Here is a 26,954-nt window from a genome sequence, read left to right as displayed (position 1 = left end):
AAGGCAGGCACCTGTAGATAGCAGCCTCTTGGTAAGTAGAATTACTATTAGTATAAAGGAACTAACCAGATAACCAGGGGGGAAGAGGGAACATCCATAGTTAGTTCAAAACCAAAGTGCTTGAGTGGACAAAAGCAAAGGCCAGGGCTGCATAACACTGACATTTTTATTAGAATTCATTTGTAACAAATGGAACTTGTGTCAGCAAAGAACTGATTTTCATACAGACTTCTTTCGCCACCAATGTAACGAAGTAAGAAAATAAAAAGCACGCCTTTCATTCTGTAAAACATTTACGCGTACTACTAATTAGAGGTAATTGTATTTTTTTAACAAGCCATTTTACAAGTTGTTTTTTTTAAATTTTTCAGTCTATGCATCCAAAACGAGAGCAAAGAACACAATTGTTATTATCTTTGTAAAGACACTCCAAGCTTGGATGGCAAAGCCACATAACAGATGGATAGGATGGATCTGTAGCCTTCTGATCTCTGCTGGAGTATCAGGGCACCCATAAACCCAAAGGAAACTAAAATCCAAAATAGGAAAAAGAAAAGGTAATTAAAAATAAAAAGAAAGGCCTAAAGCAAAGCGAAACCAAAAAACAAAAACAAAACCAGGAAAGAAAAAAATCTGTACATTACTGCAGAATTTTTCCTTTCCTTTTTCTATATTGGGTTATTTACATACACACAAACGAATTTCTGAAGCAGTTTCTTACAGATGGGTTCAAGTAATAACATTATTGGGTGTAGAATCAATAGGGCAGTGCATAGTATAAAGGTATAGAAAGTGCAAAGTTCCCTAGAGGCCCTTCCCTCCCCTGGCTGTCCTCGCCATTGTCTAACCATGCAAATCATTTTTAAAAAAGAGCTAAAATAAAGTTCTGTACAAATCACTTTTTATATATTTTGATTTTTTTTACCTTTGTAACTAATTACAAAATTATACATAACTACACGTACATAGGTAAATAATAGCACCGTACTGGTTATGATGATGAAAATAATTGGAAACTTGAAAGTTTATGGTAATGGTAGATAAAGATGTTTACCTGGGAAAAGAAGATAGAATGGTTGTACAGAAAAGCAGAGTGGAATGCACATCAATGACAGTAAGGGAGTTAGCTCTCAGAACAGCTCCTGAACAGTAAGATATCCGGAATATTCTCCTCCTCGCTCCTCTATGGTATGCATCCCGTTCATTTTCTTCTTGTGATTATTCTCCCCTTTCCCTTTGCCAAATGGGCAGTTTTGGTATCAGGGAGAGAAACTGCTCATTGGCCAATCGTTCTGGTGTGCAGTACACCATCGGATTCTACCTGTCCAACATGGCATGTCTGCATGACGCAATGTCTGTCCGACCCCCTTTGTTTCACTAAACGAAAATCATAGCACTGAGTAATCTGGCACTTGGATAAATCTCCAAAAGATACAAACTAAAAGAAAACAACAACAGACCCACATAGTGCACATTCTTCTCTTGTTCTGATGTAGGTTAGAGAGTCTCATTCTGAGGTAGCCTTCTAGATACTTATTATTATTTTTTTTTTTAGTATTATAGTTTTTTTTTTTTCTTTTTCTTTCTTTTCTTTTTTTTTTTTACAAAAGTGCTCAAATATGATGCTTGCAAGTGTTTGGTCTCTTGGATTTCATTCTGCTAGTGATGGGAAAATGTAGAAAACAAAACTCCTTCCATGCAGAACATCAATGAAGCTAACATTAAACCAAAATATTTTACCAAAACTCTTTAATAAGAGTTCCTTGGATATTCTGAGTGTTCTTTAAAATCATGTAAGATATGGCAAACTCATGCCATTGTCCATGGCTTCCTATAGAAATTATGTTGAAAAATTTGGGGGGTATATATATATATATATATTTTTTTAATTTCTCCTTTTAGAAAAATCCTAATGAAATAGTAAATATGTTCAAAGTTGACAATCATGTTTGTCAATAAATTAAGTTTGGTGCAGTTACTGAATGTTCCAGAGCAGATTTGGAAGGGATTACAAATAAAACAAGTAGCTTTTCCTGATGTTGACAATTATGAAAGGAAGAAGGGCCCTGATTATCCAAGTGCTTTGGGCTGGTACAATCACTAACATCCCCGACTTGGTTGAAAACTAGGAATGCATATTATTCAAAGAGTTTTTGTACATGTGGTAAACAGATAATGCTTTAATTGGAAGAGAAACACATACGAACAAATAATGAAAATATGAACCAAAAGCTGAAAAGAAATGCTATTAAAATAGGCATCAATTATAAGGCACTCTAAATGCAAAACTAAAACCAAAAGAAAACAAAGTACAGCACTTCCCAGGAATGCTGTATGCCACAAAAAATGTTTCTGACTGAACAGAGTAACATGAGTTTGGCTTTGCCCCTGTTACATATCATAAATGCAAATTTCATAGCACATACTATAGACAATATACAATTGAATACACTGTTTTTTAAACATCTTGATAGCTGATATATTACAACATTCTCTCCTCCTAAAGGGATATGCACTGACCTTTCCCACATGCACACCTCTTAGATATTTAATAATGTTTTATTGCACTAGAGTGTTAGAAATATTGAACTTTGTTGGAAGCCTGGCTAACAAAATAGTATTTGTGAATATGGTTAGGGGGGTGGGGGGAGATTGGGTAGGAAATTAAGGGGGTGAGGTTTGACAATCACTGATGTGCATTCCTCATTTCCCTTAAGAATTAAAATTGTGTGATATTGAGAAATATCAGTATGTCATAAAATTAATAACAAATTGAAAAAGGTGTTACAATAGCTTGTCTACCTTAAAAAAATTTAAAAACTAAATCATGGAAGAACTGAATGATAGCTATATCTATCTTTTTGTGTGGACACACTATATATACATAGACACCCCTATAAAATATGGATATATATGTATATATGTTAGCAGCAACTTTATACTTTGCGCCTCCCTGTTGATTCCAAAGAACAAAACAAAGTTCTCTTTGATTATTTGAAGAAAATGGGTACTTTCTCAGCAACGAAAACCAGACAGAAGTGTAAAAGTAATACCAGACGAGACCGATACTGTAGATTAAGAGTATTGCACAAAAATGTGCAAATTTTCCAATTATTTGATATTTCTACAGCAAGGTATCACAGATAACAGTTCTACAGCTTAAAAAAACCTACAATTTGGAAATAAAAAATGAAGAGTTATGTAACTTTTTTAAAATTCACTTTATCGAATGATACATTTTGTTAAAAAAAAAAGTTTACACAGTTAAAAATGAAGCACAGGTCAGCAGTATCTTTACAATACTAAAAAACTAAATCAAAGACTTTCTTTTTAAACATTCCCCACCCCCTTTCCCCCTAAAATGTTATCATGAGTAGTATGCTGGGAAGGGGCGATGTCAAAGCAGAGTCCATTTTGTCATGAGAAGCCAGCAAAGATCTTGCCCTGAACTGCTGCACTCAGGCCATTTTTTTTGCACCCATCAAGCAATCCTGAACAAGATGGCGGTTCTTTGCTGTGATTTCTTCTTCCCTTTATTTTGAATCCTTGAGGTATCTGTAAATAAAATCCTTCAGATGCCTCACCAGTCAGGACTCTCTTTATTATTTCTCAGGTTAGATTATTAAACTGTGAATTCTTGGTCCACCCGGAAGAGTTTGTTTTTTTAAATTTGTTTTGTGTGTGATAGTCCCACTAAGTGGTTGTTAGCTAGAAGTTAAGAAGGACTTCTCAAATGCCCTGTATGGCTCAGAAGAGACTCCATGGATATTGAAGGGCTTGCAGTAAAAATCCAAAGTGGGTCAGGGGTTTCTACGTTGCATAGTGATCAAAGCTGCCCAGGTACTCTAGTGCGGCTCGATAGCAGAACTGATACTGATCCTGCCGGAGACAAAGCATGGGGAGAAAGAAAAGGGGCCATGAGTACATTTTAACAAAAAAGTGGAAATCGATGTTGGAAGACAAAGTTACACCTAGATGGGGGCAAAATCACTGCTTTCGCCAGTCAATTCAATCCAATGACCAATTGTTTTGTTTAGAGCAAAGAACCATTAGCCACATGGGGTACTTATTAACTTCACCACTCAATTCAACTAAAATAGTCTCCTAATTCCAAAGTAGTAACAGCTCCTGTGAACATTATCTTCCAGACACATGTGAACTGTTCTCCAAGGATAGTACCAGACAATTACCACCAGCTAAACATGGGAACTCCTTATATGTCACAGCCATCTTTTAAAATTATCTAATTATTTGAGGTAAGTAATTTTCAGTTCGCATATTTAAGAGAGGTCTATGCAGACACATATTGTCCTGAGGAAAATGTGGTTTCATTTATCTTCTGGGCTGTTGCCAAAAACATTTGAATTAAAAAAAAAAAAAAACCTTATCAGACAGTAGACCTTGTTGCCTGCAATCAGAATTATTCTCCATTGTTTCTGATGTGTTTATATAAGCGAGGGAAGCGGCCAAAAGGTATCGTTGTGATGAACATCAGGCACACAAAGCTGAACTTTTAGGCTTTTCATCCCTTGAAAATGGCATCACAAGACTGGCTGCCCATGTCAAAAAATACCTGTGCCATTTGGCCTAATTCATTGTGATGGCTAGTTAGTTGCCTGTTCTAGAAAGAACCACACTAAACTAAAACAGCATGAAACATGTCCTTTTTCAGACAGGGAAGAACACTGTCAAATGGGAATAAGTGGGGGCATTATAAGATAGAAAAATTATAATTTACAGATGAAGAAGGGGTGAGAAAAAGTAGGATCTTCCCCGTAAAAGAAACTTATTTTCAGTAGCCAATGGGGCTGAAAGTAGATAGTCTCTATTTTGCTTAAATGTGCATTTTTCTACAATAAAAATGGTAATGCAAAATAAATGGAGTTTGCTTTCCTATCTTGTCACAGTAAGTTGCTTGGCTAAGTGTTAAGGCTCTTTAAATGTCCAATTTCCCTCGTCACCCCCAACACCCATTAAGTTTGTCAGGCTGACATAATGTTTTGAGTATCGCAAGCCAAATGCTTGCACTATTTTGAAATCGAAGTCTGGAAGATGCTGTGGGTTATGAATTTAGGAATACATATAAATTGTATAATTTGGTGGCCTTTTGAGAAACAGAAACACTATCTATCACTTATATTATCCTTAAAATGAAGTCAGTAGGTCAGACTGGCTAAGTCATGAACTCCTGTTATTCTGAAAAATATCAGAATTTTCATATCAATTCTTGGAGTAGAAAATGGAAGGCTAATTTCTCTAGTGCATATCCAGGATGCAAATATTTAAAAATACCATTATTAAGAAATGAAATATAGAGCAGTTGATAATACCTAGGCATATAGAAGGAGAATGGAGGCATAAAATGGGCCAAGGGTCTATTATCTACCAGGTATATTATCTACCATTGGGGTTTTTACATATATTAAATTCGTGCAATGTATATCACATTAATGTATATATATATATAATGAATTATATGAAATTGCCATTTTTATAGGCCCCAGATAGTGACAATTTAACATGGTTCAATCTAATACATCTTAGATAACTTCCAAACCAGCTCTAAGACATTGACACTGTCACTCCCATTTACAAAGGGGGAAAATGAGGTTCAAAAATATTAAACAACTGGATGCTTTTCCTACAGTATTTTCCTGCATTTTGCCTCTGGTGTTGAGAGTCTCTGGACTCTAGGAGATCTTGGCAAACAAAATGTATTATTTGGTTCTTGAGATGTGACAAACAAACTCCTGGAGATTTTTCTCACCTCTGTCTGCACCATGGCTGGTCGTTGCGTTCTTAACATTTTGACAGTCTGGAAGATATCTACTACTCCTTCATATCTCATTCTTTCCAAAACAATGCTTAGTGTTATGAAGACTCCAGTTCTTCCAACGCCCGCACTGTCATAATAACAAAGACAACATTACTGGATGAGACACTCACGATCTCGGCCACATGTGCTTGGAGGTGGACATTACATTGGGTTCTACTACAGCAATGTTCAGGAAAATGTGGTGTTGGGTTCATGAAATGATTACTCTAAGACAGTGTGCCATGATAACAGGTGAGAATGAATGTGCAGTAATTAGGATTAAGTCTTATAAAATATAATAACCTTTCAACTGGGATTATATGTCATTTTGGAAAGGCCCAGGAAACATAAAATAAATGGATAAAAGGAATGGTAAATAAAATACAGATTTATACTCTTCACGTAGATCCTGAAATTTTAAACTTTGCCTGCTTAATATTTTTAAAGTATGAAATAATTCATTTTTTTTGAATTTTAGAATTTTATTTATTTTTTATACAGCCGGTTCTTATTAGTTATCTATTTTATACATATTAGTGTATACACGTCAATCCCAATCGCCCAATTCATCATGCCACCACCACCCCATCCACCACCACTTTCCCCCCTTGGTGTCCATACGTTTGTTCTCTACATTTGAAATAATTCAGATAAGGTAAGACAAACTGGGTGCCTTCAAATTTTCTTGTAGTCACTTAAGAATCTGTGCAACATGTCCCATCACCTAGATGTAAAAATAAATATGAAGGTATATAGACTATTCAAATTCAGACATCAGTTTTGATATGAGAAAGGAGATTCTATCAATATAACAGGATTTTTGACATGGGATCCTCATTTAGTCTTTGGAAGGGTATATGAATATCTTATATGTATGGATTGTGTAAATATACATATATTTTTTGTTTCTGAAACTTACAACTTTAACAGATTATCTAAGGGGTCTCTGAACTGGAAAAAATTCAAAAAAGAAGAAGAAGAAAAAAACACAGTGGTTAAGAGCCACTGAGCTATACACTTATCTACTATTTTTAGATGTTCAGTAGCTAAAACACCAGGATTCTTTCCACCACGTTAGCAAGGTTTTGAGTTTCTGTTTTCTTTAATGTTTTAAGATGATTCCAGAATTGTAACAGCAGCAAGAGAAGAAAATTAATTCATAGCTTTTGTGCTCTTAAGAAGTAGGAAAGCATCTGGAGGTTTAGGTAATGAGGAAAAGAGTGAATAATCTGAAAAATCCCTACATTTTTGGATCCTAATTAAACAGCATGTGTAATGCTTGGGTACAGGCTGTAGAAAATGGATGGATTCATTTACTTTGGGATGTAGTTGATATATAAATAGTGTGTCCCTTTATAAACTGGGTTTTCTAAAGAGTCCTAACAGAAATGTAAGTGAAGTTTTAAAATCCATAGGCAGGTTTTACGAAGTGACTAAGGATAACCAGGTGCAGTCAAGGCTCTCTGTTAAGCTGGAGTAGATGACCTTGAAGGTCCCTTTCAACCTTGATTTTTTTTTTTTTTTTCTTTTGCGGTACGCGGGCCTCTCACTGTTGTGGCCTCTCATGTGGGATCTTCCCGGACCAGGGCACGAACCCGTGTCCCCTGCATCGGCAGGCAGACTCTCAACCACTGCGCCACCAGGGAAGCCCCCCTTTCAACCTTGAAAGTCTCTCTTAATCCTGAGAGACTGTGATTTATGATCTTTTTGTTGAATGGTCCAGGCACTTCAGAGTCTATCTTACCTTGCTTTGATTGCTCAAATGTAACAAAAATATAGGGTTTCTGGCTTTCTACTAGGTGCTTTCAAGAAAATAACAGACACTGGCCTTATAACTTCCAAATTTATTGACTTTATCATGTTTTTAATAAGCTATAAATGAGTGGTATTTTTAAAATATCCCCAGATAAGAGAAGATATTTGGAAGTCTTTAAGATATATGAATAACATGTCATAGTATACAAAGGAATCTTTGTATATACAAATAATTTTGTGACAAAAGCAATGAAAAGAGACACATGCATACACACACTTATTTATACTTATGGGAATGCCTGAAGTTAAAGAAAAATGTGTTGAACATATTTTTTCTTTATAGCTTATACTGGAAAATTTGGATTAGGATTTGGGCAAGTTATGTGGAAAATTAAGGGGGATATCCAGGTAATTTAAGTCCCGTATATACCACCCACTTTGTCTGAATATCGAGTCCATGCATCATTTCCTACATGCTCTTTGGTGGTCTGGAGCAAAGAACTTTGGATAAGCTCAACACACAGCAAATGTGTATAAATAAGGTCTGCTTCTCATATAATAGCACACTGTGTCCCAGAAGGGGTCTTGGAGATCAGCTGAGAAAACTGAGGTCTAGAGAAATTTCCCTACTGTCACAGAGCTACATGATGATAGTAGTGGGACTAGAGCTCAGATGTTTTGAAGCCCATGTCTAATATTTCTCCTGTTTTGAGACCTGTCTCCCATATCACTAAGAACTGTAGTTTGGGATTCTGGGGGGGAAGCAAAGTAAATTTTTAAATAAACTCTTTCAAGATTTTGACCATAAAGAGATTACAAACTGAAACTAAAAAATATTAGGTGAATCCTTTTGCTAGAAGGTTTTTGCATAGTAACTTCCAAAAGCACTAAATTTATGGTAATTGTCCTTTCTGAACTGTTTACTTGCTATTTCTATTAGCTTCAGTGACTTGAATTATAAAATGCCGTGGAAACTATTGAAAATAATTAACTTGAAGGTGCTTCATTTTCTGATATAGCAACAATTTTCAAGCAAATTGCAATTTTAACTGAGGTACCATTCTAATCACTTATTGACTGAAAAGAATTAGTATTGTTATTAAGGCTTAATAACTATTTATAGTTTTCTCAAGAAGGCAAACATAGGAGAAAGATACAGAAAGATAATTATCAGGGTAATGCTATGAAAGCAAAACAAGTGAGGAATGATAAACTGAACAAATTATCACTCGGTGGTGTACAAACAATTCCTGTTACGGTAAAACAGGCAAAGAAAACACAGTTTGGTTCTTTGTTACAAGAGGCAAAATTTGAAGATAAAAATCTTCCTCTGATTATTTTCACTTTGTGGAAAGAAAGAGAAATGAGTCCTTGCTTTAGGGTTTACGATACACTTCTGAGAAAAATAAAAATAAAATTTCAGTTATGCAGATTCACAATAAATTGGTACCAACAATGAATAGACAACAGCACATACTTTCAAAGTTATTGCATTCAGCACAAATGGAAATTCATCGTTCCTGATTCTCACCTGCAGTGGACTGAAATGGGTCCATCTTGGCCAAACTGCTCTTTTGTTTTATGGACTTGGCCAATGAAGTCAATAAATCCTTCTCCAGACTTTGGCACTCCTTGTTCTGGCCAGTCAGTGAACTGGAACTGCCTCACGGTTCGGGACTGCCCGTCCTTTAGAGAGAAAGCCACGTATCCAACCGCAAAGGAGGACGCCAGGAGGATTCAGCCAGTGCACAGACCACAACAGCAGGCATGATTTTTTCCAAAAAAGGAAAGAAAAAGGGAAGAAAAAGTTAGAAACATGTTTAACTAGAAAATTAGTCAGTTAGTATCTTACCTGCTATTAACACTGTCTACATTCACATATATTTGAATTGCAAATTTATTTACTCTCACAATGCCCATTAAAAACCTGAGCTTTCATAAAAAGCCACCTAGTTCCCATGTTAGTAAATGCTCTGAGCCCCAAAGTTTGCCTTCCAAACCAAAGTGGAACATATACACTCCATTTCAAAATTTTCAGAATCCAATAAGTTCTTAATACTGAAAGGAACATCCAGGCATGTCATCCAGACCAGAGATTTTGCTATTGTCATGATACCTTCACATTTGCTGTGTTTGCTTATTTGCAGCATTGTCAAATGACAACTAGTGACACTGAAAGGATCTGATGCAAACTGGGTAGCTGGGTTTAACCCGGATGCCCCACACGTCTCAGAGGTATACTATTTCTAGCCAAGGCAGTATACACAGCGTGTACCAGGTGACTGTGCTGTTGAGGCGGAAGTGAAGTGTCCCTCAAGGAGACAGGAGATTATTAGTAGATAAATGTTGTTTTCTGAAAAAGGACTCTTCTTGGCTGACCACAGGAACTGAGTTGTCTGTGTGGGGCTTTAACACAGACAAACCAAAAGCTAGATACGGGAGCAGTCTATCTTTCCTAAAGTGATTAGGCAAAATTTCTTTGATTCATGAAGTATAAATGGTTTCAAAAGAAGACACTAAGGGACTTCTGATTCCTTCTGGAATTGCACAGTGTTTTTGGAAGCACAACAAAAGCAGAAGGGACCCTCTGTTTACAGAAGCAGGAATAACGATTATGACCATCAACTTTCTTCCCTCAATCAACAGAGAGAGAGAGAATCCCAATTCCAAGTTTACAGGGGCTGAATCTATTTGAGGAGTCCCTGCTCCTAGTTAAGGCTTCAGTTTGGTCCTCCTTTCCACTTCTGTAGCAACTCTCTCCACATTAAAGTCATTTTGGATATAGATGTGCAAGTTCCCAAGATTATGGTTAAGTAGACAGAGACCCAATCCTTCTCATTCAGTTATATGGAGAAGAGGGGATGGCCCAACTTGAGATGGACACATATCAACCAGCCTGTGGTTTCCATACGAACAGGGCATATTCCTGACTGGAATCATTTGGGAATCGAAATAAATTGGGAGATCACATCCAGTTTGTGAGAATACTGAAGAATATGAAAGTAACTGCTTGGCCCCATAACAGACTTATGGATGGTTACCATGGAAGCATGATTTACTTCCTTTTGATTCTAGAAAAGGTTTGAAAAGCACAGGAAGGGAAGCCAGAGGCTAGGTAATACAGATTTGTCTTCCTCTGATTGTCCTGGGGATTTCATTTCTGACCATAGTTGTTTTTAACAGCATGTGTACAGACCTTTACGATTTGGAGGAGAGACCACCTGACTCCATTTAAAGGTTACCTGTTTAACAATACTCTATTCTCAAGTGCCAACTTGCTTTCTAAACTGGGAAGTTGAGATTAGAAACATACTAGGAGCACAAACAGCAAATGCTATGGCAGCTAAGAAAATTATACAATCACAGAGAGGCTTCAAAACAAAACATATGAACAAGTTCCTGCTTCAGTGTTTCTTGTCTCTGCCATTTGCAGAGCCTGGCTCCTACACTTTGTCGTCCGAAATGGTCGGTGAGTTTGCTTGGAATGCACTCAGAGTTTTCACTCACATGTCTAGCTTCAGACTCTGAAAGGGCATGCTTTTTCCTTTTTTTTTTTTTTTTTTTAAAGCAATGGGTCACCAAGGCATGCTTGCTTGGGCAACTCAAAACGAGACCTAGGGACTTAACTGCTGTCTTGAGTATAGTCACCTTCAGAGTAGTTAAGACTTCAGACTTTCTGGGATTAACAGGTCTGTCACCTGGGCCAAGCAGCCTGCTAACCAATTTCTCTTTCACTCTAGGTCAACAGCCAGGGCCAGGCTTTGGGGATTAGTAGACAATCTCTAAACATGAGTCTTGGTTGAGAAAGCTGCTTTCCAACAAAAACAATGGATCAAGTAAATAGCTCTACCCTACAGTTTTATTCAACCCACCCACTGTGACAGTTCCAAAAACAAAGCAGGGCTTTGGACTGACCCCACTCTCTCCTAAGATGTGTTTGTAATCATGGTTTGAAAGTGGCCAAAGGCAAGGATATTAAAGTTTATGCATAGAACATCTTACATCAGGGCTGAACCTTGCACTCAGCAATCTAGATAAGAAATACAGAATGAAAATTAGCCAAAAAGGGTCGTGGGTGCACAGCTCTCACGGACAGACACGTTAGCACACCGAGGAATAAACCATGCCAGGAATCAAATTAGAATGTGTAAAGCTTGTCAGATTCTTCTAAAGAATGCCATTTGCTCAGCAATTTTAAAATCATACCAAATTAACCTCCAAGCCAACATGACCTAAAGGGCTGAGCAAAACAACAACATATTTACAGCATCAAGTAATGAAGAAGTCAAAAAAGCTCCAAAGAGAATAAGCTGAGGAGGTGAACGTAAGCACAGCCAACCAATCAATAAATGCTTCCCGGCACACACACTCACCAAGCACGTCCCCAAAGTTGGGCTGCCAGATGCTACATTTGAATGTGAGCCAAGCCTGGGCTTGTGAGAAACCTTACAGGACAGGAGAAGTTACTCTTACGTTTAAAAAAAAAAAATCCTCCAGGATGAGTGATTTCTTTTCACTTTGGGAGTATGGTCACTTGGAAAATATTTCTCCCAGGGATGCATTTTAGACTACTTTTCAGTTAATGGTTAAGAGCATAAGACTGTGCCAACTTACCCTGGCATCTGTGACCTTGAATTCTCTTAGTATATATTGTGGCATGTTGTACTCAGCCATGGGATCTACAACAAAGTACTGGTATCTTGCAGATCGTTCTGCTGGCCAGTACTGGTGACATTTCTCCTAAAAAAAAAAAAAAAAGATTAATGTCAAGCTACATAAAGTGTAAATAAAGTTTTGTTTATCATGCATCTATATATTTAATGTCTTTCTTTCACTAATACAGTTTTAGAATTTAAGGTGATACCAATCGCATATGACTCATTTTCTCTTTGAAACCATAGGTTCCCCGAGCATAGGGAAATCATGTGGTTCAATATTTGTGCATGTTATCAAGCATAGTACTTGGCATACAGTAGGTGCTTAATACACATCAGTTGACTGAATTCTTCAATAGGGTAAGCATCTTCATACTTACAAGTTAGACAATTAATTACATCAGTCCTCGGACATAATGCTAGTCACGTTAATCATGCATTGATCAACACTGTGTTTTGGAATGAAGAGAACCATCAAGTGTGAACACAGAAAGAAACCTCTGAATTGACCTAGTCCAATCTCCATCAGCTGAGGAAACTGGAGCCCACGCAGTTTTAATGACTTCAATAACTAAATCAGAAAAGTCAAGTTACTTTCCTAGTTGGTATTTTTTCACTCTCTCTGTGGGCTCCAAAAAGCTGGGTTTTGGATGCATCTCTACCATTGAGTTTATACAAAGACAAGAAAGAAAACATCTCAAGCACATATGGCAGAATGCTTGTATCTATTGAATCTAAGTGGTAGGTCCTTAGGTGTCTCTAATGCTATTTTATATATTCTTCAGAAGAATCATTTTTTAAAAGTAAACCTGAGGTTACCAGATTATATCCTTAGAAAAACTACGTAACTTTCCAACAGTTTAATGGGAGTGGAAGATGAGCAGGTAAAAATTTCCTTCAGAGATGAAAAAAGTCAAGTTTCTTCATACAGAGTAATGATGGAACCCAAGCTCTAGCTTGTCCAGAGCGAAAGGAAGTAAGAACACATTGAGAGTCAAAACAAGTCAGATGTATTTGTCTCTATGATTGTGTTTCACTGGAACAAAGTACCAGTTCTTTCTTCAAAACACACAAATGAAAGAACTTGATATGGCTTTGCAAGTTAAAATTCAACACAGTAATGAATGGCCCAGAACACGTCCGGAGTACTCTGTGTTTCAAAGAAATGACGCTGGCACTCGGGTTTTTAAAATGAAATCCTCATTTCTCTTGTGGTCTGAGTGTCTTATAAGGAGACACTCACTCTGCCCATCTCACGCAGCTTGGTGAGCATCACAACGATGGTGGAATTGTGCTCCCACAGCATCCGCCAGAAGTCCTCGGTGGTCTCTGCCAAGGGCCCCTGGGTAGCGATGTAAGCTTTCTGTTGTCTGAATCACAGAGAATGAAAAGAGCATGTTAAAGCCATCAGAAAACATGCAAAGGCTTCGCATTTGATGTGTAAACATCAGACCAGCTAATAAAAAATGAAAACATTATTAATGCTATTGCAGTAAATTCCCATTAGGATTGTGTAATCAAATAAGAACATTTAATACATTTGGGGGGATTTTGCAAAAGAAATTGCTTTGTTAATATTATGATGTATGTCTTTATCACTGTTACTTAAACTTCAGAGCAATGCTAACAGCTCCATTTCACGTGTCGCACAAGTCACGTAAGAAACAGTTGTGCAACTTCATTTTGTAGAAGTGACTCTTACACAGTCTATTCAATTTATATAATATGGTACAAACAGTTTCTTTATTAACTCCTTCCACATCCAAATGACTTCTGAAAGAAGAGTGCACATGGACAGATTAAAAACTCTGTGACCGCTGCTTCTTACTCCTCTCTAAAATAATAAAAAAGCGAATACCAAGGGACTGGATGCTGACCTCTGCAGAAAGAAAACACTTTGAATTGAGATGAAATTCATGCTGGCTGTGAAACTAGGGCACATGTAGATATCAAGGCTTTGGACTGTCAGGGGAGCAAGAGTGTATACCTGTATCCATCAATAAAACTGGCATTGATGTAATCAGATCCTTCTACTCCTCGGATGGGCTGCAGGCATACTCTTGTGGATTCATATGGCATAATATTAACAAGGCGATTTTTGAATTTATTACATGGAAGATTGGCACTGATGAATCTTGAGGTGTGAGCTTTAGAACTGGCTAGACGCTGTTGTAGGAAAAAAGAAAAAATCAAAGATAATTTTAGCCTGTAGCGTGACTTCAGTGTACCCAAGATTCCCTCATTAGATACAAAGATTTTGTTTGCTTTTAAGCAAAGGACTCTTCCAACTGTACTGCTTTTCACTTCTACCTAATGAGTCCATATAGACTATGGAAGTTTTAAATATTATGTTCTGAGAGTATGATCTCTCAGTTTAAATTAGGGTACAAAAGAGCTCTAGGTATTATTAGGAAGCAAAGGATAGAAAAGGGAAGGAGGAAGAAAGTGTTTTACAGTCAGACACCTGAGGGAGAAGGTCAGGTGAATCTTGTAACTTCACAAATTTGAAAGGTTCAGAAGGACAATTCCAGAATGACTGTTCCTGAATTACCACATCACATCTAATATCATACCTTAAATTCGAGCTCCATCCCTGTGACATTCTCTCCTGTTTCTCTTTGTGTCAGCTTCTGAATGTAGGCATACAAGTTTCTAGCCGGCACTTCGGTATCCCCGCAAGTCACTGCCTCCGACAGTGCATCGTGGATAAAGATGTACTGGTCTTCTGTCTGAACCATGTAATTCCTCTGGGCTCTCATTAAAGTTACATGGCCGTAAATGTCTACAGTTTTTTCATGCTTTATTCTTTCTAACATGGCGTCTATCACAATGAAACAGCCGGTCCGGCCAACTCCCGCGCTACAAGGAAAACAGAGAAAATAAAGGTCCAAATGAATCTCCTGGGGAACCAACACATCATAACATTATTCTCATTACTTTTAATTAACGACGTTTTAAATCCATTAATTCTACTCAAATAGCTACTGTGATGATTTGGGGGCATTCTAAACCAAAGGGTAGGGAACAAATTAACAAGTAAAAGGTGATTGGTTTCAAAATGTAAAATTATTAAATCTATAACTACTGTGCTCCTTGATCACGTAACACAAAGCAGACGTGAGTTTGAAATTATTATGAAAAAAACACATTTAGGCTTTTTACATTAAAAGATATTTTAAAAACTGGTCAAGATCGAACTAGGCTTTATCTTTTTACAAACTATTTCAGTCTATTTTAGTTCAATTTATTAAAAAAAGGAAAAAAAGAAAACTAGTAAATCATTCAACTTGAAACATTTCACACTCTAAAACTCAGCGAGGAAGTTTTAAAACCAATCTAGTGGGAAGTGTATAATTAAAATATTAAAATGTTGCTGCATACTCAAAATAGTGCAGTGTATTCTCAATGGAAAGAAATTCTTAATAAAAAGCAATCACTAGAGAGTGTGGGTGTGCTTCTCGCTTTTACTCCTTTTTCTTCCAGAGTTGAATGTATTTTGAAATTTTAGGTGAAATTCAAGTATTCTGTGTGGGAAAATAAAAGCCTCAGTCTTTGTTACTGAAGAAGCTCTGAGGCATTTTTTTAAACTCCATTACTTATATGGACTTCTGGGTTGTTCTCCAGTTGGTGGGAACTGATTCAAAGAAGAGGAGGTGAGAGGTCAGCGAAGCACAGTGACAAGTTCTGCCGCCAACGAGACAACCTAATTCACTGAACTGGATTACAGAGTCCGGTGGTTGGAACATTGGAATTTCCTCGAGTGTGGGAAAGAATACTAACAAAATCACACATCTGTGTTCTTAAATCCAAGGTAAGCCTTTTATTGTCTCTAATTTTATCAAACCCTTTTGGCTGAGTCCACTTATGTGTCACGTATGGCTGAATCCAAATATTTTTCTCGTTCTGATCATGGATGCTTACCTGGCTGGGAAACATGTAATCAACAGGAATAGGTTATATATAAGCACCTTAGACACCAAGCAACAGACAGCCTCCTTCATTCACTACGTACCAGTGTTCCCCGTCATTTGTATTTCTGTGTGCTCATTTATTTGTCCACCTGTGCACTGATACATCCATCTCTTCATTCAATGAGCAGTGAAGTATTTTGCTAAGTAACATAGGGGTTACAACATTAAAGGTGACTTAGATCCTACCTAGAGCTCAGATTATCAACGGAGATAATACTTTACATAAATATTTATAACACAAGAAAAAAACGGTGTGTTGGTTTGTGGATGATGTGGCATTTGAACCAAGTTTTGAAGGACAGGAAAGGATGGGGAACTGAGTAGACTGAAATAGCAAAAGAAATAGAATGGCTCTGGGAGCTGCATGTAAAATTTTCATAGGCCTAGTGAAGCACCAGTGCAAGGGATGTACCAAAACTTCGTATAAATGAGTTTAATGAGCACTAGGGTACCTGATTCAACTGCCAAGTGGCTGTAGGTGATAAGTGAGCATTTTGTAACAAATATTACCTTTATGTAACTACTGAGCAGCATAGATCAAACCCAGCCTCCACATAGGAGCCCTGAGGTTCAGATACTAGTTTATGCGGAAATAGGATATAACCACTATTTAAAAATTGTTTACTTTTTTTGTCTTGTCAGATGTAAAAACTGTCAGTATCTAGTCAGAGAGCCTCTGGATACTGACTCTAAGACTCCATTCAGGGTTTAAACCACAAAGTGACATGACATTGAAGTGTAATGCAAAAGCCTTTGGGAAAAAGAGTCTGAGAGATGATAGCACATTTCCTAGCACAAAACAATTAGAAACCTGATGCACTGAGATCCACGAAGTCCCCTTTTCTTTTGTTAGTTTTACCAAAGAAACCTGTAAGATGGCAAGTTTTCCCTTACACTCCCCACCTTCTCCCTCCCCCATACCCCCAGCAGGATTATAATCACCCTCTGTCCCACATCCCTGTTGTCTTAAATACCACCCTACAGTCCCAGTCACATCGTATTATTAGTTAGTCTGGTAGGGCCACTGTCTGCAAATAATGAGCATATCTTGAGAGCAGGAACTGCATTTTCTGTTTTCTGTGCCCTGCACCAAGCACGCAGTCAGTGTGCAATAATGTTTGTGAAAAAGTGAATGACTTAGTGATTGGCATGAGAGGCCTTGTACAATGAGCGTCCTATCCAGATTTGGTAACAGGATCCCTCAGTCAGTGGAAGAAATCCTACATTTGATAAAGGTTCAGAACTATGTGGAGAATACCTGAAGACTCCACAAAGTGTCTGATAGGGAAGAAGGAGACAGGAAAATGCTTTGAGTGGTTTCCACACCTTGGTCTCCTGATAAGCCATCACACTGCAAATAAAGAAACTAGGTAAGAATTAGCCTGGAAGACAGAGGCGGCCTCCACATTTGGTGGGTTCTAAGACTAAGTAAATCTTTTTCCTTTTTCTGTGTTGTCTTTCTAATTGTGCGTTACTTCCATCTAGATACAATTTCATGCATTTCTACCTAGTGGAAGACACACTGCAAGCCATATAACTGAACCCTATGAATCAAGTCCAATCTAGACAGTGGCAGGAGTATTTTCTCCAAATATGCCTCGGGGGCCGTTCCAGATGTCTGGATGATGCATGGTTCTGTATTCTGGCAAAAAGATACTACAGAATCTTGCAAAATTGGTAGGGATAACTCCAGACCCTAACAATATCAACCTCTTCATGGTGATAATAATTCATTTTTTTTTTCCAAAAAAAATGAGGAAGGAAAAAAATCAGACGTGTGCCTGTGTCTACCTCATGAATTGTGGGAAGAAAAGAAACAAAGAACAGAGGCTATGACTTGTGCAAAACTTATTTTTTCCTCCTCCAAACACAAAATATTGTTAACAGCCCAATCTTGCTGTTCATATGGAAGAGAGGGAAGAAAGTGTCCCTGGAACTTACATGTTACCTCTTTTCTATGATGAAGAGTTCTTGGGGGTTTTAAATGTTAGACGTGTCTCTTAGCTTGAAGCAAGACCCTGAGGTTCAAAATACTTTTTCCAGATACCAGTGGCTGGGTGTCCCTGAGACAGTCACTTAACCTCTCGTTTTTCTGTTGTTCTTTTTTTTTTTTCTTTCTTTTTTTTTTTTTTTCTGTTGTTCTTAAATCATGATAGTGATAATTCACTCGTTAATTATCTAGTAAGTTTTAAGGCTGAATTAAAAATACAGAGTGTTTTGCAAACATAAAGAAAGATGCAGCCGCTTTGTAGGTACAAACTCCATCTAAAAATTCTACCTCTAAAGCTGACAACAAGAAATAGGAAATGTTAATGCCAGGAAATTTTTGATAGAATCACCACAGGATCATTTGAGATCAGGCTTTCAAAATCTTGCTTTAATCTACCCCCTCAAGCTTTTCTTCCTTTCCTCCCCATATTTCCAATAATAATACTTTACATTTGAGGAAGTTTCTGCTTTCACACATATTCTCAAGGTAAATGAGATGGCAGTGAAACGCCTTCTCACCACGGAGCTCGGCGTCCTGGAGGTATTCAGCAAATGTCTGTCAGTTTCTTTTCCCCTTCAATGATTCACAACATTCGGGAACTTCCCTGAAGTCGTATAGCTAATGGTAAATGGCCAAATAGGGACTCAAATGCAGGTTCTGAGATGCTAAACTTTAGCACCCCATTTCAGGGCATCACCATTACTTCACATGTCTTTCTGCCATCTGGGTAAGCAACAGTTGACAAACACGGAAACTTTCTTTTGATCCATCCCTCTATAACATTCCTTTAGTAGTGCTTAACTCTCCCTAATGAAAGTTCCTTGAAAAGCCTTTCTTCCTTGGTTTCTATGACTCTGATTGAGGGATTATGATGAACATCAGATCCTCCCCTTTGGGTTGATGGTAGGAAGGGAGGAGATTTTGTAATGATCTCAAATACAAAATAACCTGAAACACGTTGCATATGAAATTAGACAAAAAGATCTGTGACTCACGTAATGGTTCCATTGACTCTAGGAAAGGGTAGAATTTCTATCACGTTGGAAACCAAAATCAAAGATCAACTCTAAATGTCATCTTCAGAAATCTACTGGCAGCTCTTTAGACTGTGCCTCAGTATGTAACGTTTTTTTCTTTTTTTTTTTTTGCGGTACGCGGGCCTCTCACTGTTGTGGCCTCTCCCGTTGCAGAGCACAGGCTCCAGACGCGCAGGCTCAGCAGCCATGGCTCACGGGCCCAGCTGCTCCGCGGCATGTGGGATCTTCCCGGACCGGGGCACGAACCCGTGTCCCCGGCAACGTTAGGCGGACTCTCAACCACTGCGCCACCAGGGGAGCCCCGTAATGTTTTTTTCTATCTGACCCCTGTGTTGATCCTCCTCCGACTTCTCTGGATTCTTCCATCGGAATCTCTTTCTCTAATTTACATATTTCTGCCAGCCCCCAAAATGGAGATAATATCCCCAAAGTTCTGTCCTCCTTTCTCTCATTCTCCTTCATGGTTCAGCAATCATCTTCAAACAAACGATTCCTAAAGTAACAGCCCTTTCTTTGAGCATAAGGGAGACCTATATTTCAGACTGCTCTCAGGTTTCTCTAGAAATAAACATATACCAAGAATAATCAACATCTTCTCTGCTCAGATTCAGGTCATTCGGGTCTAAAATTTAAGGATCAGCTTGCATTGTTTTTGCCTTTTGCCCTGCACAATAAAAAATTATAAATTTCTATGCATTCAGTTTCTACAATTTTATTCATCTATCCATCAGTGGTGTGCCAGAGCTGGCAAAAGTCAGTTGTTAAATTCTCAGAAATCCTGCTTAAATAATAATATTAAAAATAAAGGTAACACTCAAAATACATTACTTCTTAATTATTTTACATTTATGCCCTTCAGGTGAAAATATTATATAATGGTATGCTACTGAGTAGCTCTCCCCAGCTTTTGGATTCAGTGATGTCGTATTTGTAGCCTGGAATCTGCCACTGTGGGAGTACTTACACCAATGTAATTGACCAATACTATTCCCTACCTCCAACCCCTGCCACCCCAAGCTGGTGGTTACATATTACCAGCACAGACTATCCTAATTCATCTATTCGTACCACCACCCAGGGACAGACAGGAAATGCTCATTACTTTGTTCTTCCATCCTCATTTGCTACACTATACTCTTTCCTAAGATTCTGCAGGCTATTATCCCACAAATATTTACTGAGTTCCTATCATGTGCTAAGATATCGGGGAAGTGGTGAACAGAAAAAACATGATCCTTGCCTCGTGGAGATGGCAGTGTAGTGGGGGAATTTGATATTAATAATCATATGAATAAATATATAATTATAAATCTCAACAACTGTTGTGAGGTAAATGTGTAGAATCCTGGAAGAGCACCTTTGAGGAAGTGTCATTTAAATTGATAGCTGTTAGGAACTGGATTGCGTCTCCTCAAAATTCATATGTTGAAGCTCTAACCCCCGCTGTGACTGTTCAAAAATAGGGTCTTTAGGGAGGTAATTCAGGTTAAATGAGGTCATAATGGTGGGTCCCTAATCCAGTACGGCTGGTGACCTTGTAAGAATATAAGAGACTCCAGAGATCTCTCTCTCTGTGCACAAGTATGCAGGAAAGGCCATGTGAGGACACAGCTAGAAGGCGACCATGGTAAATTAGGCCAAGAAGAGAGGTCTCACCAGAAACCAACCCTGATGGCACCTGAGTCTCGTACTTCTGGCCTCCTGAACTGTGAAAAAATAAAGTTATATTATTTAAGGCCCTCAGTCTGCGGTACTTTGTCATGGCAGCCCTAGCGAACTAATACAATACCTAAAGGACAAGGAATGGTTTGCTGAGTGAAGATGGGTGGGAAAGATTTTGAGGAGAAAGAATATCCCAAGAAGAGACCCTGGAATGGAAAATAGCTTAGTATATTGGAGTAATTAAAAGAAAGCCAGGGTGGCTGCAAGGCAGTGAGGGAAAAAGGGCATGTTCTACACATTTATTTCCCACTTTAAGGATTGTTTAAATTTTTTATTACATCTATAACTCTATTAACAGCAATTGCTTAAAATAATTGTTTTACCTGTTCATAGTTTACCTTTATGACATGGCTCATCTATTCTTGAGTTCTTTATTTTGTTACATTTATTGGTTTGCTAGAATACGTCTTTGAATAATGCTTCATATAAAATATGCGTGGGTAGTATTATTTCTGATGTCTTATATATCTGAGAAGCTCTTTATTTGCCTTTACATAGGGCCAGCAACTTGGCTATGTGCAGGATTACTGGGCTCCAACATTATCTTCTCAAACTCTAAATATATTGCTCCACGGTCTTCCTTTGTATTTTGAAGTCTTATTTTTTGTCTTTTAGTAGCAATTTTACCCCAAGTGCTTGTGGGTTTTTTCATTAACTTAGAGGTTCAGTAATTTCATCTGGATGTGTATTAGGCACTGGTCCCATCATTAAATCTGCATGGCTCTCAGGTAATAACAATACTTTTACTATAAGAGTCACACCTTTCCCTCAGAACCAGGAAATTTAAACATATTTTAAGCTTTCCCGCCTCTGGCCTTTTGCTTATGCAGGCTCTCTGTCCTCCTTATTGTGTCCACATGTTGATATCTACGTTCCTTCAAGACTCAACTCACATGCTGCATCCTGGACCAAGACTTTACCCTTGGTTTATTTCTCTTTGGATCCTTATGACAATTTATACCACTTTATTGGCAACTGCCATACCTTATTTTTGTTTTCTGGTTATTATCTTTATGCCAGTTGATACTCTCCTTTAGGGGAAGAACAACAGCTTCCTTGTCTCTATTGCATTTGACAGTTTCTCCTGGCAATTTCCATGCCAGGGAACTCAAAGGTGCTCAACTTGAGTTGCAAATTTTTTAAAAACGTAAGTTAAAAAATATTGTCTTCTTCTGGATCAATGGCATGTACAGGAACATTCCCCCAAAGGCCCCTGCATGGGAGTATTCCTTTGCTACATGTTTATAAAGATAAAGGGAGTTCTTATAACTTGATGAGATGGAAACAACCTGTGCTTATGTTTTACTCCAGTTGCTCATAAATAACAAACCTCAGGCACCACATTTTTCTTAAGAAATTGAACGTTGAACATTCAGAGCTTTTAAAAGAATGCCAGCCTACTTTTGTTTGAATTTCCAAGTTCCCGCAGCAGCACACATTTTACTTCCTTCTCCAATTTGCTCTATTTTTCACCCATCAGTATCTGAGTGCAGTGCACCTATCAAAATGAAGAATTGTAGTTCTAAAAGCAAATGCATTTTTCTTTGATCCTGAAAAACTTAGCTCCTCATGGCGGCGATAATGATGGAACCCTATTTAGTGCTGTTTGTTTTTCATCATTTCAACAGCCTTCAACGTGAAACATGATAAGGACAGCAAAACTGATAAACCACCCTTATTTTTATCTATCTTCTGTCGGAGTAGTTGCCAAGCACAAAGACAGATTTTTCTAAATATCTTTGGGAAAAAAAGAAGAGTGCATAACCCTGTGCTTCAGGCTGAGGCCAGCACAATTCGGGACACTTATTATTACAGAAAATTCCAGCAAGAAGGGAGGAGGACAGCACTTTTAAATCGAGTGTAGGATTAGGTTGGTCTCTGTTACCCTTGGAGTAAAATCAACTTTCTAAGTTACCTTTGGGTGAGGACAGTAATTCCACTAAGGTAAACCAAATTATTGACAAACTTTTGCCTTAAAAAAAAAAAAAAAAGGTTTCAGTGAGTGATAGACATTCCAGTGTTTGCAAGCTGAAAAACTAGGCAATCCACTAAACAAATACGCCTACTAGGAAATTGTTATTACTTCACTATTAGCATTCATCCAGTTACAACATTTGTTTTCAATTTCTAAAAACATGAGTGAGTTAGTCCCAGGAGTTGAAATATGCTTAATGTCCCGTGATGTGATACGGTAGTAATGTGCAAAAGGAAAACATTAAGAGGCACGAGGGGGCTATTTTGTACTAAAATCATTCTGGGTATGTGCTTAAAAGTTGGCTTCTCTGATTAATCTGGTGGAGTTTTAATGCTGACCCTTTACTGATACTTCAATGATATGGCAGAGAAAGACAAAAAAATAGAAGATTTTACAGATCATTTAGCTGGGTGCAAAGGCAGTACAATATGGCCCGAAAATCATGGTGAGCATTTCATACATACATCAGCTCGTGCTTTGATTGGATATTATAGCTCAGAAAAAAGAATGGCATTTATGAACTGCAAGACTATTAAAAAAGGAATCTAATAGAATGGATTGAGTTTTATGACTGAGATTTATAAGATTCATCAGATGACCATCCTGATAAACCTGTGATGTGATCCTGATATGACTGCTGTTTTGAAACTCTTCTCTTTTTTTTGACAAAAATTAACATTTAACTTAATGTACAGCTATACTGGGCATCTCTAGAATATTTCGGGCTCTCTACAAAAAACAGACGCATAACTATTTTAGTATTACATCCTCTGGCATCTCTTTAGAATGACCAGAGAAATTATACAGATTTCTTGGATATAAATATTCATCTGCCTAATTCACTTTTATATATTATTATAAAATAAAAACTAAAAAGATATCTTTGGACAAACTGTCATTGAAATGCAGTAGAATATATCTATGCTATTAAGTAGTTGTTTGCGAGGGCAGTTTTGCAGTGTTTGTGAAAATTTTAAATGCACACATCCTTTGACACACACTTCTGGAAATCTTTCATGGAGGTATATGTACACATATGCACAGAGAGTTTTAGAAAATGATTTTCATTGCAGCATTATTTGAAATAGCAAATTATTATAACTAAGGAAATGGTTAAATAAACTACAGTACCTAAATACTGAGAATACTATGGGCAGTTAAAAGAAGGAGGCAAATCCATGTATTGACCAAGAAAAAAATAGATTTCTAAATATGTTGCAGACCAATATATACATCATGATAACACTTATATTTTTTACAATTCCACACAATACAGTTATATATTGAATATTTTTATATGCATACCTGTTGATTCATGGAACTCGATCTCCAAAGATACACAAATGATACCAATAGTTACCTCTTGGTGGAGAATGGAATTGGTCATGGAGATGGTAAGGAGGCCTTTCACTTTAGATGAAATGTATGATGTTTTTTTTTTTAGCAAGGACAATATAATCAGTAATAATGGAATTAAAAAGAAATATAAAACAGTGGGTAAACAGTTACTATTATAAAAATATGAAAGACCAGTGAACAGCTGAGGATCCAAAGAAGTAGAGAGAGAAGATGGAACCTCATTTACTCTAGCTTGGGAATACTGCCCAGAGATGGATTCTCAGGAGAAGTCAGGGTGATGCTGGCAGCCCTTTGCAGCCTGGACTTGATCGTGCCATCAGGTGCTGGCCTTCAGCACAGAGAGGAGAATTCTTAGTACACAGTTAAAATAAGCAAAAGTTAGGATGAGACTATCCAGTACATTGATCACTCTAGAAAGAAAAAGTGCATTACACTCTTAGGCGGCATCCTCTGATGATCAAAAGTTCACACTTCATCAGCAGAGAAGAAGCAGAGACTAAGCATAGAACAACTGACCTGACAAGGATCCTAGTCTATAATATTGAGAGGTCAAGACCCATCGTATTCCCTCAGGGCATTTTATTTTTCCAGATGGGTGAAGGGGGATTTCTTAAAATGAATTACGCCTATAAAAACCAAAAATCCACATGGGTCTAATCTGACTTTTTCCCCCAAATATATTGACTCCAAAATCCTCCAAAGACTCTTCTGTATAATCTTGGCTCTGTCCCAACGTTATCTGCCAAACACATTCCTTATTCTTCTTAAAATGTGATGCTCAAGATAAAGTAGAAGGCTAATATGTTTATATAAAGAACACCTGAATATGCCATAGCAGGTTTTATTTTACAGATGGATAGAGGAGGCCATTAGGCAGAGATTAAAACAGACTCAGCTGGTTCTTATAATTGGTAGTTGACTTGAATCTGAATGAGGTCAATTGAGTAATGCTATGGAATTATGAGGAACTATATCTTTTTCACTGAAATTTTCCTTGTAAATGGCCATATCGGTTCAATCCATATTCTAAATTTTGTTTGGAATGACACAAAATTATCCACATTTTGAGAGTGGATACAACCATTAACGAGGTCTGCCAAATAAAACTGCACAGGTTGTGTGCTGCTCAACCCAAAGAAAGTACCAATCATGTAGATTACGATGTTTACAAACCTGTTCAGATCACACAGCAGGCTCACCATTAGCAACATAAATGCTGTTACTCTTGTCTCAGGTTAAAAGAGAGACAAACAGAAGAGCTACTGAAAGGTATTTGGAAAATATTCACACTTTAGCAACTTTGTTTCGATTGTTTTGCAAAGTATATCTGTGTTTTCCCACACGGAGGAGATTTGGGGGGTTTTGGTTTTGTGTTTTTGCTTTTTTAAAATGCGATTATCTTCATATAAACATAAATGGTCCAGTGGTTTTCAAGGCTCTTATCAGGGGTTACAAATTGGTAGCTCTGTTTTATTTAGTCCTTTTGTTTGATTCACACAAGGTTTTTTAAGGCAGTGAGAATCTCAGTCTCAGTACAATTTACCGAATGTCAGGGTCTGCTTCACTTATTTGTATCACCCTGCAGTCCTTCAGCAGGCCTTTGTGTTGGTGTTTCCAGAGGCCTGATCTGGCTTCTTAAACTCACAGGTTTCTGAATTAATGCATCAGTACTGCTCATTGCCTCATCTAACTCCTCAGCCTACTTAGATTTTTTGAAGGAGGAAACTGAGACCTAGGCAGGGTTAGGAATTTGACCAGGATCATGTGACTGTTACTAGCAGAGCTAAGACTTGGGTCCCTGTCTCCTCTTTCCCAGACTCATGCTTCTAGCCATGGAATTTTATTGGAAACAAGATGACAGTTTTCCTTAGAGCTTCCAAGACGGACCCAAGGTCCATGATTCTATCAATTTAGGCTGCAACAATGTTGGTCCAAAAAGGGTCTAAGCTGTGCCTATAACTGTCCTTTATTAATGAAACGTTAGCTCTCCCATGCTATTCAACTACCCGAAGAGAAAGGAATTAAGTGGCTTTTGAAGCATTGTCAAGATAGATCTTCATGTACCTATGTATGAACTAGTTATACTGATGTCAGCTCTGTTTCAGATAGATGGATGACTTTCAGTAAGTGTAGTATCCATACATGATGACTACTTAATTAGTGAAAACTGGTATTAAGTGTATTTAGAATGCCATCATTGTCACGTTTGAGGATAGGAGTAGAAAGGAGAGGGTTTGCCTCTCATTCAGGGCAATAGTAGAAGATGGAAAACAGTCACAAGACTGTGACACCAAAGAGATGAAAGGTAATATAATTCAATTCCATAAATTCAAAATGAGAGATTCCTCTTCTATGTATCAATCACCATGTGATGTATCAGTAGGCATTTATGCATTATATGTCTATCCAAGTGATCTGTACACATACCTAGGCAGTATTAAAACACAGATTCCTGTGCCCTGCCCCAGAGATTCCAGTTCAGTAAGTCTGGAGAGGAACTCAAGATTGTGCACTTCCAACAAGCTCCAAAGTGACGCTGATGTGCTGGTTCATGGGCCATACTTCGGGTAACAAGGCTACAGAGGCACTCCTCTTCTAATATTTTTATAAGTAATTGAGGGCCAAAAGATTATCAAATATACTCCTAATTATCTATGCATGTGTGTGTATATGTG

General features: G+C 37.7%; 1 protein-coding gene across 1 annotated transcript in view; it reads right to left on the bottom strand.

Moving 5' to 3' along the window:
• Positions 1-1,276: 1,276 nt before the first annotated feature.
• LOC149748968 (receptor-type tyrosine-protein phosphatase delta-like) overlaps positions 1,277-26,954 on the bottom strand; it is a 77,910-nt gene continuing 52,232 nt past the window's right edge. The window contains exons 6-12 of the mRNA XM_089912630.1: positions 14,799-15,084; positions 14,213-14,391; positions 13,469-13,595; positions 12,185-12,310; positions 9,102-9,256; positions 5,768-5,903; positions 1,277-1,438 (exon numbers count right to left, since the gene is read on the bottom strand). Coding sequence (XP_089768756.1) covers positions 1,277-1,438; positions 5,768-5,903; positions 9,102-9,256; positions 12,185-12,310; positions 13,469-13,595; positions 14,213-14,391; positions 14,799-15,084 — 1,171 coding nt within the window. The remainder of the gene's footprint in view (positions 1,439-5,767; positions 5,904-9,101; positions 9,257-12,184; positions 12,311-13,468; positions 13,596-14,212; positions 14,392-14,798; positions 15,085-26,954) is intronic.

Source organism: Delphinapterus leucas, chromosome 6, assembly GCF_059928025.1.
Source record: "Delphinapterus leucas isolate spDelLeu-1000000601 "Yukka" chromosome 6, BTC_Dleu_Yukka2, whole genome shotgun sequence".
In the NCBI taxonomy this organism is placed as follows: domain Eukaryota; kingdom Metazoa; phylum Chordata; class Mammalia; order Artiodactyla; family Monodontidae; genus Delphinapterus; species Delphinapterus leucas.
Note: the sequence above shows the minus strand (reverse complement) of the source record. Positions and strands in the feature narration are given on the sequence as shown.